The 14385-nt window shown below is 46.7% G+C and overlaps 1 protein-coding gene across 3 annotated transcripts in view; it reads right to left on the bottom strand.

Annotated features, from left to right (window-relative positions):
- SLC24A3 (solute carrier family 24 member 3) overlaps positions 1 to 8325 on the bottom strand; it is a 171335-nt gene extending 163010 nt beyond the window's left edge. For 2 of the 3 annotated variants that reach the window (XM_081015169.1, XM_081015170.1), the window contains exon 1: positions 7511 to 7679. In XM_081015169.1, the coding sequence (XP_080871295.1) occupies positions 7511 to 7670 (160 nt within the window). In that variant the 5' untranslated portion in view covers positions 7671 to 7679. Of the gene's footprint in view, positions 1 to 7510; positions 7680 to 8299 lie in introns of those variants that run through there. The other variant, XM_081015171.1, reaches the window with a different exon arrangement.
- Between the last annotated feature and the right edge of the window lie 6060 nt (positions 8326 to 14385).

Genomic DNA, 14385 nt, shown 5'->3' with positions numbered 1-14385 from the left:
CATTAGAAAGTTGTTAGTCTCCCTCCCTCATTACTGCCTGTTGTTCACATGGAGTGTGACAAGAGCTCTAGTTACAGGGTGATCCTGAAGTCACTCCCAATACAACTGCTATTTTGAGTAGGTCAGTGTTTCTCAAATATTTTGAGTTTCTTGCCTTACTGCTGAACTTCTTCTGCCTCCGCCTAGCTGCCCAAACCCCACCAGCACCACCCATTTGTTCGCTTGAGAACAGCTTAAGTGGACACCTTATGAATTTTCCTTACATTATCTTGGTTTTAGATGCAGGAGGCTGGTAGGCCAACTCTCCTATCTTAAAATCCTCTTGTAAGACCTGGTCCTTAGAAGCTCAGATTTAGCAAAGTACAGACACAAGGGTTCACCCAAAACTATCAAAACCTATGCAGCACAGAGAATCAAAATACAAAACCTACACAAGCTAAGGTCAGAATTCTCACCTGCCTCTGCTTCATTCCTAAAACATCTTTTGACATCAAAATGGGGAAAACTACAGGGAGCCGGTACATGGAAAATCCACCTAGAGATCAGAGAGAGCATTGCCCTACATAGTTGGCGAAAGATCAGTGAATTTCTTCCTTATCTAGAAATGGCTTTGTAGTGTTGATGCACTCACTCTGTTCCATGGCTTTCCCCAGAGACAGCTGCAATTCAGTAGTAGTAAAGTAAGTAACTAACAAAAACAGAAAGTACTCTGTACGTCTTTCATAAAGGAAGTCCTTTGCACAGATACAAGTGATCTATGTGTATTTATAACCATGCTTTTATCCCTGACTTTTCTAACCCTAGATTCTTCTCTTAGACTGGAAGGCTTGTACAATAACTTTGAGAGAGGGGGAAAACAATGTAGCAAAGAACATCAAAGAAGCCCAGCCGAAGAGAAGCATTTTTATTTTATTTGTTTAAATGGGAAAAATTAAACAAGTACTTACATTTCTCCAACTAAATTCAATGAAATGTGGATGCATTTAACTTTGACTGGATCATTGCCTTTCAAAGAAAGATATGATGCACACAGGAAGACTAGTCTTTAACACATTTTTTACACAAAAATCCCAAAGTGAAGAGACGTGAAATTTGTAGATGTGTTTTTCATATCTACATTCACATACACGACTTACATGCAATACTAATATGCTCACACTACTGAAATATACAGACACAGCTGACCAACACTGGGATTGTGTTCCCTACTCCTTTCTCTGCTGCTTTCTTTTCCACCAACAGCACACTGCCTTATCCCTTGGCCTTGGGAACTACTGTGGAGTTTTAAAATCTTTTGAGCAACTGGAATGTACATAAACATTCCACAATACCTTATGATCTGATAGGCATGGGCACCGACCCCAACTCAGCACTTTGTAAAGCAACCCAATTGAGCTGACCAGTTTGGAGGTTGCCAGATTCAGCTCAGAAGCCCAAGTCTATTTTGTTCCCCACACCCAAAGAGGGCGAAATTTGAAGGCATAGTAGAATCCTTCATAGATAAAGCCTGCCAGATTACAGGCAAACAGATTCAAGGGCATTTGTGCTGGATATCTGTAAAATATGGGTTTTCTTCTAAGAAGGAATTATCTATACTTTCTTTTCATAATTGGATTAAATTTGCTAGCAAGGTTACCAATTTCCAGCTGCAGTTTCTTGCAAGCACCCCGTTGGAGGTGGGTGCAAAAGAAATTGCTTTAAAATACAGTGGTACCTCGGGTTAAGAACTTATTTCGGTCTGGAGGTCTGTTCTTAACCTGAAACTGTTCTTAACCTGAAGCACCACTTTAGCTCATAGGGCCTCCCGCTGCCGCTACGCCGCCACTGCACAATTTCTGTTCTCATCCTGAAGCAAAGTTCTTAACCCGAGGTACTATTTCTGGGTTAGCGGAGTCTGTAACCTGAAGAGTATGTAACCTGAAGCGTATGTAACCCAAGGTACCACTGTACATAAGACTTTTATGAACCATGGTATCAGGAGAAATTTGGACAGAGTCTGGGAGAAACACAAACATTTGTTGAAAAGAAAAGCACCCCATGGTTGTCACCAATTGAAACAATTACAATCAAAAGAATAAACATGGCTAGACGGTGAGCGGTCTATAAAGATTTGTTTGACTTTTCAAGGAGTGAACCCAGATTGAAACCACTGGAAGAAGTAAGAAGCCAAGTTACTGATTGGATACAGTATCATCAGTTACATGGTATGTTTAAATTAAATAAGAAAAATGGCTTTTTCGACCAAAGCTCACAATTTGAAAAAGAGTTATTGATGAACAAGGAAAAATTATTGTCCAGAATCTATAAACTATTATTGGAACAGGAAACAAAAGATGAGTTGGTCAAAGCATCAATGACCCACTGGGTAATGGATATAGGATATAATATAAACTTAAACCTCTGGGAGAAACTTTGGAAGAATGATCTGAAATTTACTGCATGCTACACACTGAAAGAGAATTATATGAAAATGATCCATAGATAGTATTTAACTTAGATTAGATTGGTTAAGATGTATAATGTGGAATTGAACTTATGTTGGAAATGCAAAGAAATAGAAGGAACTTTTTCCCATATATGGTGGACATGCAAAAAAGTGAAAGTATATTGGGAAATGATATATAATGAGATGAACAAAAATATTTAAAACAACTTCCCCCCCCCCAAAAAAAACAACCAGAAGCATTTCTGTTAGGAATTGTTCTGATTAAGGTTCCCAGGAGTCAGAAGAATTTATTCACATATGCAACAACACTTGCTCAGATTTTGTTAGCCCAAAAATGGAAAGTGAGAGAGGTCACTAGTAAGGAAGACTGGCAATTTAAGATGATAGAATATGCAGAATTAGCAGGTCTAACAAGTAGAATAACAGAACAAGAAGAACAGATATTTAAAGAAGAATGGAATTTTTTTGTCAAGTATATTGAAAAAAATTGTGCACAGTTAAAAATGCTGGCAGTATATTCAACAGTATATTTTGAACTGATGTAAGATAGGGAAACTAAATTAGATAGATATATTAAAATATGCAGGAATGGTGGATAAGTCAAATGAACCTTGGAAGGGGAGAGAGTGAAGTCAATGAACACATGGTATAATAAAAGATGTCTAATTTGAAATGTAAAATTTGAAAAGTTAATAAAAATATTCCTTTAAAAAAGCAAAATAAATTGCTTGATCTCCCCATGGGTTTTGTGGGCAATTGGTCGGAAAACATCACAGTTGTATCTTTGGGTAAGAAACCTGCCACGCTGCAAAAAAATAAATCAAGGGGCTTTTGTGTTAGGCACCTTTAAAGTTGATTTTGAGGTGAGAAAAACTAGAAGGGGTTTATTTTCTAGGTAAAAAAAAATTCCCACTGATCATCATCACAAAGGAGCTCTCTCACCATCTCCTCAACCTGGCATCTCCCAGAAGCTTAGAGATATAAGTTTCATTCTCACAAATCTGCTCCATTCCCTGTGAAACACTGAGATTGGAGCGCAATGGCCCAGTCATTCCCTTTGATTACAAGACACACCTGTGAGCTACAACAGAGCTTTTCCTTCACATCCTATCTCTGCTTTGGTGTTTGCTCTCCTTTCCACTATCATTGCACCCTGGTGTTATGGCATTAGGGTAAAGCTTAAAGGTTCAGCAGATGCTTCTCTCTAGCATTATTTTGATGCCTGGATCTCTTTGGGGTACCTTCTTTGTCTCACACCAACATTGTAGAGATGTTGCATCACCTTCTGACAAACTCAAAATATCTCTAAGGCCTCCTGCTTTGTCTTGAGATCTGGGGTTTGTCTGAATCTAACACATACCGCATAGAAGAAGGGCAGTGCCAAAGAATGATCCAACTACCACACAATTGCGCTCATTCCACATGGTAGCAAGGTTATGCTTAAAATTCTACAAGGCAGGCTTAAGCAGCATGTGGACCGAGAACTCCCAGAAGTGCAAGCTGGATTTCAAAGGGGCAGAGGAACCAGAGACCAAATTGCAAACATGCGCTGGATTATGGAGAAAGCTAGAGAGTTCCAGAAAAACATCTACTTCTGTTTCATTGACTACGCAAAAGCATTTGACTGTGTCGACCACAGCAAACTATGGCAAGTTCTTAAAGAAATGGGTGTGCCTGATCACCTCATCTGTCTCCTGAGAAATCTCTACGTGGGACAAGAAGCTACAGTTAGAACTGGATATGGAACAACTGATTGGTTCAAAATTGGGAAAGGAGTACGTCAAGGCTGTATATTGTCTCCCTGCTTATTAAACTTATATGCAGAATTCATCATGCGAAAGGCTGCGCTGGATGAATCCCAAACCGGAATAAAGATTGTCGGAAGAAATATCAACAACCTCAGATATGCAGATGACACAAGCTTGATGGCAGAAAGTGAGGAGGAATTAAAGAACCTTTCAATGAAGGTGAAAGAGGAGAGCGCAAAATATGGTCGGAAGTTCAACATCAAAAAACTATGATCATGGCCACTGGTCCCATCACCTCCCGGCAAACAGAAGGGTAAGAAATGGAGGAAGTGAGAGATTTTACTTTCTTGGGTTCCATGATCACTGCAGATGGTGACAGCAGTCACGAAATTAAAAGACGCCTGCTTCCTGGGAGAAAAGCAATGACAAACCTAGAAAGCATCTTAAAAAGCAGAGACATCACCTTGCTGACAAAGGTCCATATTGTTAAAGCTATGGTTTTCCCATTAGTGATTTATGTAAGTGAGAGCTGGACCATAAAGAAGGCTGGTCGCCGAAGAACTGATGCTTTTGAATTATGGTGCTGGAGGAGACTCTTGAGAGTCCCATGGACTGCAAGAAGATCAAACGCATCCATTCTTAAGGAAATCAGCCCTGAGTGCTCACTGGAAGGACAGATCCTGAAGCTGAGGCTCCAATACCTTGGCCACCTCATGAGAAGAGAAGACTCCCTGGAAAAGACCCTGAGGTTGGGAAAGATGGAGGGGACAAGGAGAAGGGGACAACAAGACGTAGATAGAAACATCATCTGTGCTTGCAGAATGCAAGCTTCATTTCCTGGTAATTTCAAGGGTTTTCAGATGGCACATGTACTCTACCTGCTACGTTCAAGAAACAAACAAAAAGGGTTGGGGCTCTGTGGGCTAGCCCTCCCTCCCCTCCACCACACATGGCAGCCATACCCCCAAATCTGCCAGTCTGATGAATGTGAGAAGGGGCTCTATGGGTATGTGGCCACCAGGCATGTCAGCATCAGAAGGAAGGACTAACTCACATGCCCCCCCTTGCATGTTTCTTGCATGCACAGGGGTATATGAACCTTCCTTGTACAAATAACCCTTTTATAAATCAATATGGAGTGTATACAGTACTCTATTGTATCACTGCAGCTATTATTTGTGCAGTTGTAGATTAGCCTTACACATCCTAATTTTCAATGCAAGTATGGATTGCATGCCAGGATTTGGCAGATAGCATGTTCATGTTCAATACATTTTGTGGTTGTGACTGGAAAGAAGAATCAAAAGGTGTCTGAAATTAAGCATGGGTCCCTCAGCCATCAAAGTGATTGTATATCTACTTTAAAAAAAAATCCTCTTAACATATTCCCAGCATTGCTTGATAGTATCCTACTGCAACATGAAGATATTAAACTGTCAGTCAGTTCACTTTCCCAAAGCCAAACATTTCATTATCTTCCTACAAAAATCCAGAACTGTGCACTGAGTCAGTGACTCTCATTGTATTGAAGAAATAGACAATAGCTGAAGCCAGAGGGATTTTCCTTTGCACAAAGGTAGGTGGTACATTGCAAAAAGCCTTTCCCTTCACAAAATCCAACAGAGGAGATTACAAAAGAAATCTAACGAACAGCCTTTCCACTAGAGTTATGCAACTGTAGCTAAACAGTAACATTTGCAACTCCAGAAAATGTCCAGCTGCTGCCACAACACAGAACTATAGCCCACATTCACCAATGGAGACCGGCTCTGAAAAGTGGCCCCTGAAACTGACAGGTTGTCAGTTATAGAGGAGAAAAGTTTGCTTCCATTAACTGCAGACTGTGGGGTGGACTCTCTTTCACCTTTTGCAGGGAGGCAGTGACACTCTTGAACAGACAGGTGTCTGGAGGCGGGTTTGGGATGGATGAAGGTGACTATGCTGAAGCCTAATCTAGGCAGAGGTGCTATGGGCAGGGAAACTGGCTGATCTGGATGAAGAGGTGTCACTGGCTCTGGAGGGGAATCCACCCCATCTGAAGGACCACATTTGCGGGGGGAGGGGGTTACTTCTGGATTCAAGACCTGTGCAGGCAGCATTCAGGAGTGACTTTTGCCATCTTAGGCTGGAGTGTGGACACAGCTGTAGCCATGCACCCAGGCTAGCTGTGGACATAATGCACTTTACAACGGGCCAGCTTTAAAGACGATCCAGAAATCTCAGCTGGTGCAAATGCATCCCTTCGTGTGCTTGTTGGGACCAGGTGATTAGAACATATTATGCCTATTCTATGCCAGCTGCACTTCTCCCCCGTGCATTTCTGGCCCCAGTTCAAAGTGCTAGTTTTAAGGCCTTGAATAGTTTGGGGCCAGGTACCCCAAAGGATCCACCGGTGCCCACATGAAATTGTTTGCGCTTTAAGACTGGCATTGGAGGCCCTTTTAATTTGCCCACCTTTGAACTCTGTTAGACTGGCAAGCACTGGGTGCCCCCCAGGTAGGAATGGGAAAGATCCCTGCCTGGAGAGCCACCTCCGTCAGTGCCAACAATGCTCAGGACGGATTGTTTGGCTGACTCTGTACAAGGCAGCTTTGCTTCCCCAGGTATATTTGTAGCCACCTTAAAAACATGTATCAAATCACATACCTGGGCCCTTGTTTGAATGGGGGTATATGCAGGCTGGCCACTGTCCAACACAGCCTTAGGTGTGCTTAATAAGGCCACTGAAACTACTGTGATCCCAGCCACATTGTGCCTTTTCTGCACACTGCTTTTCACAATTAGCCGGTGAGAAGAAAGGTAGACTTGGCAGGAGCAGCTCAAGAGATTTCAGTTCAGGTGGAAACCCCAATGGGGACTCGCCTCCCACCGAGCACCATCCACATGGGGCGCAGGCCAGGGGGCAAGGAATGGGGGCTGTTGTACTCCTGCCCCCCACTGCAATGGGGCTTCCGCAGGAAAAACTTCAGGGGAGGGGAGGCTTTGCCCTCCATGGGTCCGATCTGCCCCAAATCTGTCCCCCTGAGATTGCCACCTCGCCTCTTGGACGGCGGGGTCGTGTTTCCCTCTGCCCAGCCCCACAGAGAAGGCTGTCCCCCCACAGAGGCAGAAGCCGTGGGGCAGAGGACTCCGCTGCGAGCCGGGAAACTTAAGGCGCAGCCGGAAGGGGACCGCCGCTCGCTCTCCGGCGGAAGGAGGAATCCGGGCAGAAGCCCCGAGCCCCGCGAGGGCGAGATGGGGGGCGTCTCTCCAGGGGAGCCTCTCGCCGCCCCGCGCTCCCCGCCCGCCCGCCCGGCCCCCCGCGCCCCCCACTCACCGGCCGCGACGTCCGGGCGCGCCGCCCGCTGGCCCGCCAGCAGCAGCAGCAGCAGCAGGAGCAGGAGCAGCAGCGAGGCCAGGAGCCCCAGCTGGCCGGCCAGCCGCTCCCTCCTCCGCCGGCGAGCGGGGCTCTTGCTCGGCGGCAGCAGCAGCAGCATCTCGGCCCGGCCCGGAGCGCCAGCCCACAAGCGCCGCTGCCTGCCTGCCCGCCTGCCCGCCTGCCTGCCAGGAGCGACCAGCAGCGCCGCCTCGCCTCGCGCCGCCTCCCCGCGCCGCTGCCGGGAGGAGAGCGCCAGGCGGCGGCGGGGGCGAGGCGCTGCGCCCTGGGCAGGGCTCCTCGGCGGCGGCGGCGGCGGCGGCGGGGAGCGCTCGGCCGGCCGGCAGCCCCAACCGAGAGCCGGGGGTCGGGCGGGGGGGGGGGCTCGCCCGTCGCTCCGCCTCCTCGGCGTCTTGCAAGCGCGGCCTCCGCCGCGGCTTCGGGCCGAGAGCTGAGCGCGGGTCTCTTTCCCTCCTGGAAGACGGAGCAGCGCCGGGCGGAGCTGGGGGGACCCCAAGTGCCGGCAGCCGGAATGCGTCCCCCGCGCGCCCTGGCTGGAGGCGTCCCGGGGCGCCCCTTTCCCCTCGCAGCCCCGCTACGCGCCTCGGTTGCTCGCCATTTGGGGGCGGCGGGCGGCTGAACGTGTGAACGCTCGCCCGACCAGTGTTCCCTTCGGGAAAGGGGAAGTGGGCAGTGGAGATCCAAGAATTCTCTCCGGGGTGTTAGGTCAGGGTTGGCTCGTTCGCGCACCGTCTGATGTCGCTGTCATCAGCTGCACGTGTGAACCAGTCCGGAGATAGCCCTGGTCACCCCCTCCCCGCTAAACAGGTGTGGTCAAGGTGGCAAAGCTGAGCCCTTAAAACATTTCATTTTATGAATTCTGCATTGGCCATTGGGGGGGAAACCCCGAGAGCGAGCGATTTTTTACAAGGTAAGATTTCCTTCACTCCAGATCAGGGCTGGTACAACTGGCACAAGCAGATCCAAGAGATGTGTCTGTTCTTTGAGGAATATTACATGAAACAGAGGGGGATGTTGGTGGGGATGTAAATGGCGGGGAGCGCAGGCTCAGGGCACAGATTTGCATACAACTTGCATCAACATGGCTGGAGGGTGGGAGTCTCACTAGCACTGCACCCAGGCAGTATTTATAAATATGTATAAATATTATGATTAGAATCTATATACCACCCTATACCCGGGGTCTCAGGGCGATTCACAGAATAAAATCAAGATATAAAAATATTTTTAGCGATCTATTAAAACAAAGCAGGAAGGGTCAAGAACAAAAGACCCAGGACCTGGGCAGCCCCTAACATTACCCGTGAAACAGGCAGGGGATCTAAGTGGTATGACTGGATTGCCTTGCAATGGCAAAGAGGATGTGGGGTGTCAACTCTCACAGAGCCGACAGTTGCTCCTGAGCATCCTCCATGCTGTCCCAGGGGGTCCTGCAGCTGCAGTCACATGGTGCAGCAGGTTCATGGAGCAACCTAATGGCTCGAACCAGCCTGTCTCCAAAGGGAGGGCATGGCTTTTCCTCTTGGAAAAATAGGGTGGATAAGGAAGCCTCAGACACAAAGATGGAATACTGACACCTTGAAACTGGATTTTGATATGAATAAAACATCAGAAATTATCAATATGAATTTATTGACATCAGCAACTTGAGTAGAGGATGTTGATGGTGATGATGATTCTGATTCCCCACCCATCTGGCTGGGTTTCCCTAGCCACTCTGGGCAGCTTACAGAATATATAAAACATAATAAAGCATCAAACATTAAAGCTTCCCTAAACAGCGCTGCTTTCAGATGTCTTCTAAAAGTCAGATAGTTGTTTATTTCCTTGACATCTGATGGGAGGGCGTTCCACAGGACAGGCTACCACTACCCTCTGCCTGGTTCCCTGTAACCTCGCTTCTCGCAGGGAGGGAACTGCCAGAAGGCCATTGGAGGAGGACCTTAGTGCGTGGGCTGAGTGATGGGGTGGAGATGCTCCTTCAGGTATACTGGGCTGAGACTGTTTGGGGCTTTAAAGATCAGCACCAACGCTTTGAATTGTGCTCAGAAACACACTGAGAAGGCAGTAAATCAAAGTTGTTTGTTATAGTTTCCTTTTTCTTCAAAGTTTTTCTAAACACATTCCCCCAACGTGTTTCAAGCAGCATTTCTTCCTCAGGGATCCACCACAATTTAAAAAGACACCATAGTAAGCAGTGCTTGCCAACAGATGGTTAAAGCCTGTCTTTAAAATATTCAGCATAACATCTATATTCATAGAAGCTTTTTATAGCCCTCTTGCTATTTAAATATTAACAATCCAAGAGATTATATTCAGAACCCACTGTCAGTGGTACAAAATCATCATCTAAGGCAGGGGTCAGCAACCCTTTTCAGCTGTGGCCCGGTCCACTGTCCCTCAGACCATGTGGTGGGCTGGACTATGTTTTGGGGAAAAAATATGAACGAATTCCTATGCCCCACAAATAACCCAGAGATACATTTTAAATAAAAGGACACATTCTACTCATGTAAAAACAACACTGATTCCCAGACTGTCAGCGGGCCGGATTGGGAAGGCGATTGATCCAGCCCACGGGCCTTAGTTTGCCTACCCCTGAGCTAAGGAGTTGTTGTAATTAGCCACATATTAGAAAAGATCTGATACACACAAACACTGCCATTCAAGACAGAAGAGAGCAATCATGTCCTCAAATGACATGGGGGAGGGGTTAGGAGAGAAGGCCTGGGAGGGGGGAAACACACATGCAGCCACAAAAAAGGAATAAATGCAGCAGAATCTGTGATCTCTCTTTTTTATAATCGTTTTTATTAAATTTTCCAAATTATTTCACAACTCCAATCATATATATTATTTTTTTGTTACACATCTTCTTGACTTCCCGTCCCTCCTACCTGGATTGTTTTAATAGCTGCATTAAAACACATCTATGTTTATTTTCTAAGCCCCCAAAATCCATTCTCTACATTCTTCCATTGCTCATATCTCAAATCCTGCACGTAATTTCATATAAGAATGATAATTCAATAGGTTGTCCATCAATGGCCTCCATTCTTCTTTGAAAATATCATTTTGTCCTCTTATTTCAGCAGCCAGTTTCACCATTTCTGCATAGTCCATCAGTTTTATAAGCCATTCATCCTTAGTTGGGAGTCTCTTTGACTTCATCTTTCCATTTTTGTGCATATAAAGTTCTAGCTGAAGTTGTTGCATACATAAAACGGTTTTCAGCTTTTGGGGATTTACCGTCCCTATTATCCCCAACAAAAAGGCTTCAGTTTTTTTAGAATGGTCAATTTAAACATCTTTTTCAATTCATTGTATATCATGTCCCAAAAACCTTTAACCTTGCCACAAGTCCACTATATATGATAAAATGACCCCTCAGACCACTTACACTTCCAACAAGTACTTGATGCTGTTTTATACATTGAATACTACCTATACATCATTTTCATATAATTTTCTTTCACAGTGTACCACATAGTGAATTTCAAATTCACTCTCCATAGTTTCTCCCATGCAGTCATAATAAGGTAAAGGTACCCCTTGCCCGTACGGGCCAATCTTGACAGACTCTAGGGTTGTGTGCTCATCTCACTCTATAGGCCGGGAGCCAGCGCTGTCCGCAGACACTTCCGGGTCACGTAGCCAGCGTGACAAGCTGCATCTGGCGAGCCAGCTCAGCACACGGAACGCCGTTTACCTTCCCGCTGGTAAGAGGTCCCTATTTATCTACTTGCACCCGGAGGTGCTTTCGAACTGCTAGGTTGGCAGGCGCTGGGACTGAACGACGGGAGCGCACCCCGCCGCGGGGGTTCGAACCGCCAACCTTTCGATCGGCAAGTCCTAGGTGCTGAGGCTTTAACCCACAGCGCCACCTGCGTCCCTCCTATGCAGTCATAATATTATATCCTAAATCTTTAGTCCAATATGTCATCACTGACTTCACCAGTTCATCTTTTGTTTCCCATTCTAATGACAATTTATACATTTTAGAAATTAATTTCTCTTTACCCTCCAACAATCTCCTTTCAAAATCCAACTTTTGTTCATTAAAAGCCAATCAACACATCTTTTTAATATAGCTCATGTATCTGATGATAGTGGAACCAACCGGTCACCCATCATTGTATTTTTCCTGCTTTTTAAGTTTCCACCCACTTTGAGTGCTACTTAGTTAATCTCTATAGGTACCCCAACCCACCTTCATATTAAATTCTTTTTAGTGCAGTCCTCTAAGGGTGATAACCATAGTGGAGTGTTCCTCTCCAAAAGCTCTTTATACCTGGCCCAGACTCAAAAGACCAGAATCTGTGAAGCAGGATGTGGGCGTTTGAGTTGGGTGGGTGGGTGCAAATTAGATGGCGCCCCTGTGGACTCAACCCCACATGGCAAACTCCATTGAACAGCCTGTATCTCTTTATAAAATCTAATAACATTTATTCCAAAAAAAGGAAGTTCCCATTCCACTCAACTCCAAGACCCAGTCATTGATGCAACAGTTAGAGGGCTGTATGTAGATCTATAGCAAAGTGGAACATCTCCCATTGTGCATGCAGCATGTGCAGAATGCAGCCCCACACCAGGAAATGCCCCCCCCCCCAATACTGCTGAGTCCATCAGGATCAGTGGCTTGGCTGCTGCAGGGGAAATCCACCCTGCATGACACACTCCTTCCACTGGCAACCCATCTGACCAGCCCTCCCTCCCATCTCCGCCCAGCCTTGCCCGTGAGTGTTCCAGCACACTTGACAGCCCATCCCTTTCCTCAGACTGTCTCATACACCCTTGCAGCAGCAACCATCCCACTTGTGGGCTCTGAGAGGCCTGTCCCCCCACAGTTCAGAGATTCTGAGCAAGCCAGCCACAGAAGGACTGCTGCTCTTGCATGCATCAAGCTCCATGCACACACACACACACACACACACACACACACCCTCAGCATTAATAATAATAATAATAATAATAATAATAATAATAATGCCCTGTCCATCTGGCTGGGTTTCTGTCAGGCTACAGGGAATCTGATCCCTCTCCCTCACAGCAGGCTGCCAGTAATAGATAGACAAGGAGTTCTTACCAATGTATTTTATTCCATGTTCACAGAGAGCAGCTTAGAAACACTGCCTGCCAGGTTAATGGTGTTGCTCAGAGTAATCTCCTCCCTGCTTCCCTTTGCAGTCATCAACAGCACTACCCCCTTTATGGTGGCTGCTTAAGGCCATTTGCCTCTTAGCTCTCTGCTCTCCCACTTTCACTGCTCGCCAGGTTCTGGGAGAAGGAGGGCCTGGAATGCTTTCTAGTGATCCGGTGTCAGCCAGCTCTGCTCCTTCCCCCTCCTCTTCTCCCATTATCTCCCAGCTTTTTTATCTCTTCTGTCTCAGAGTCGTCACCTTCTGTTGTAAATCTATATTGTCTCCCTCTTCTCTGGACGTTTCAGGAGGAGGGAGGGCAGTCTCTGTCATTCCTCCTCAGTCCAGTCCCTGACAGCTTCCCATTGCATCATGAAGCCAACTGAAGCCAGACTGTGTTATGATGGGGGCAAAGGATCCCATCTCCCAACCTCCAGCAACAAAGGAACAACTCGAGGCAATGGTAGCATCCAGGATGGAGGAGATTCTGAAACATATGTGGGAGTGCCAGCAGGGCTTCTGCACCTTTGTGTGGAGTTGCTTGACAGCAGCATCCCAGGTTTCTCATCTACCCAATAATCGTCTTCCATGGAGCATGCAAGTGTGCAGAAACCTGTGTAGGGAAGGCAGTGATTTGTTTTATTGTTCCTTATCTAGGCAATATATGGTCTGCTCTTCATTGAAACTACCCCAGAGAGGGGTGCAATATGCAAAAATAATGCATAATACATTTATCAGTCACATAAAAGAAGCAGTTTAAATCAACAGATTCTGTGAGAGCAGCTACCCACCTCCACAGCCACCCTAATCAAAAGCTTGGACAAACGTTTTTAACTGATGTTTGAAACCTATCAGGGTTTGTGCCAGTTGAATCTTCTGAGAATGTCATATTTCCCATATCAAACCCTCCATTAAGAGGGTGTCCCTACTGGACCTTAATATTTGGGCAGGCATTCTAGGGAGCCAGCAATCCCTCAAGGATCTGGGCCCTTAGAAGTAGTGTAGCGTGGGGGGCCATGGCCCTGGATACAAATTTATGAGGGGGGGCAGCCAGGCACCTTCATGACAGGCTCCCACATCAAGGCCAGAGCCACAGGGAGGCAAGACTTGCCCAGCCTGGGCCTTTGGGGCTGAGGTGGTGGTGCCTTCTTCTCATGGCCAGTGAAGGGAGGCAGGCCGAGAGGGGGAGGGTGCTGCCGCCGCCACCCACCAAGGAGGGAGGGAGGGAGGGAGGACGAGGGAGGTGGGAAAGCACTGCTGGAGCCACACGGGTTGGCCAGCCGGTCTCGCTGCAAGGACAGGAGGGTGAAGGGACACAGTGGTGCTCCTGCTTCACGTTCCTCTGCCTTATCTCTGATCCCAAGTTGCGGCTAGTTTGAAAAGAGAGACTCCCTTGAATAGATGCTGGCCAGCGAAGGGACTGACCGCTGCCCAGTCCATCAGGAGGGTGCAACACTTGCGCCGTCCCAAGCGCCAGTGTGTCCTATAGCTTCCTGCTGAAATCCTGCAGCTTTTCATTCTGCAAGTGTTCTTCGGGGTGAGGCTCCACTTTTGTTGTGTGAAACGGCAACTGTGCAGCTCCAGATGGCAGTAATGTGGCAAAAATTCAACCATTAAGAAGTGTAATTGTGCGTGGTCCAGTATAAATCCTCTGTGGTGTGGAGGGTGTGGGAGGGC

Source organism: Podarcis pityusensis (assembly GCF_964106645.2).
Source record: "Podarcis pityusensis genome assembly, chromosome: 7".
Lineage (NCBI taxonomy): Eukaryota > Metazoa > Chordata > Lepidosauria > Squamata > Lacertidae > Podarcis > Podarcis pityusensis.
Note: the sequence above shows the minus strand (reverse complement) of the source record. Positions and strands in the feature narration are given on the sequence as shown.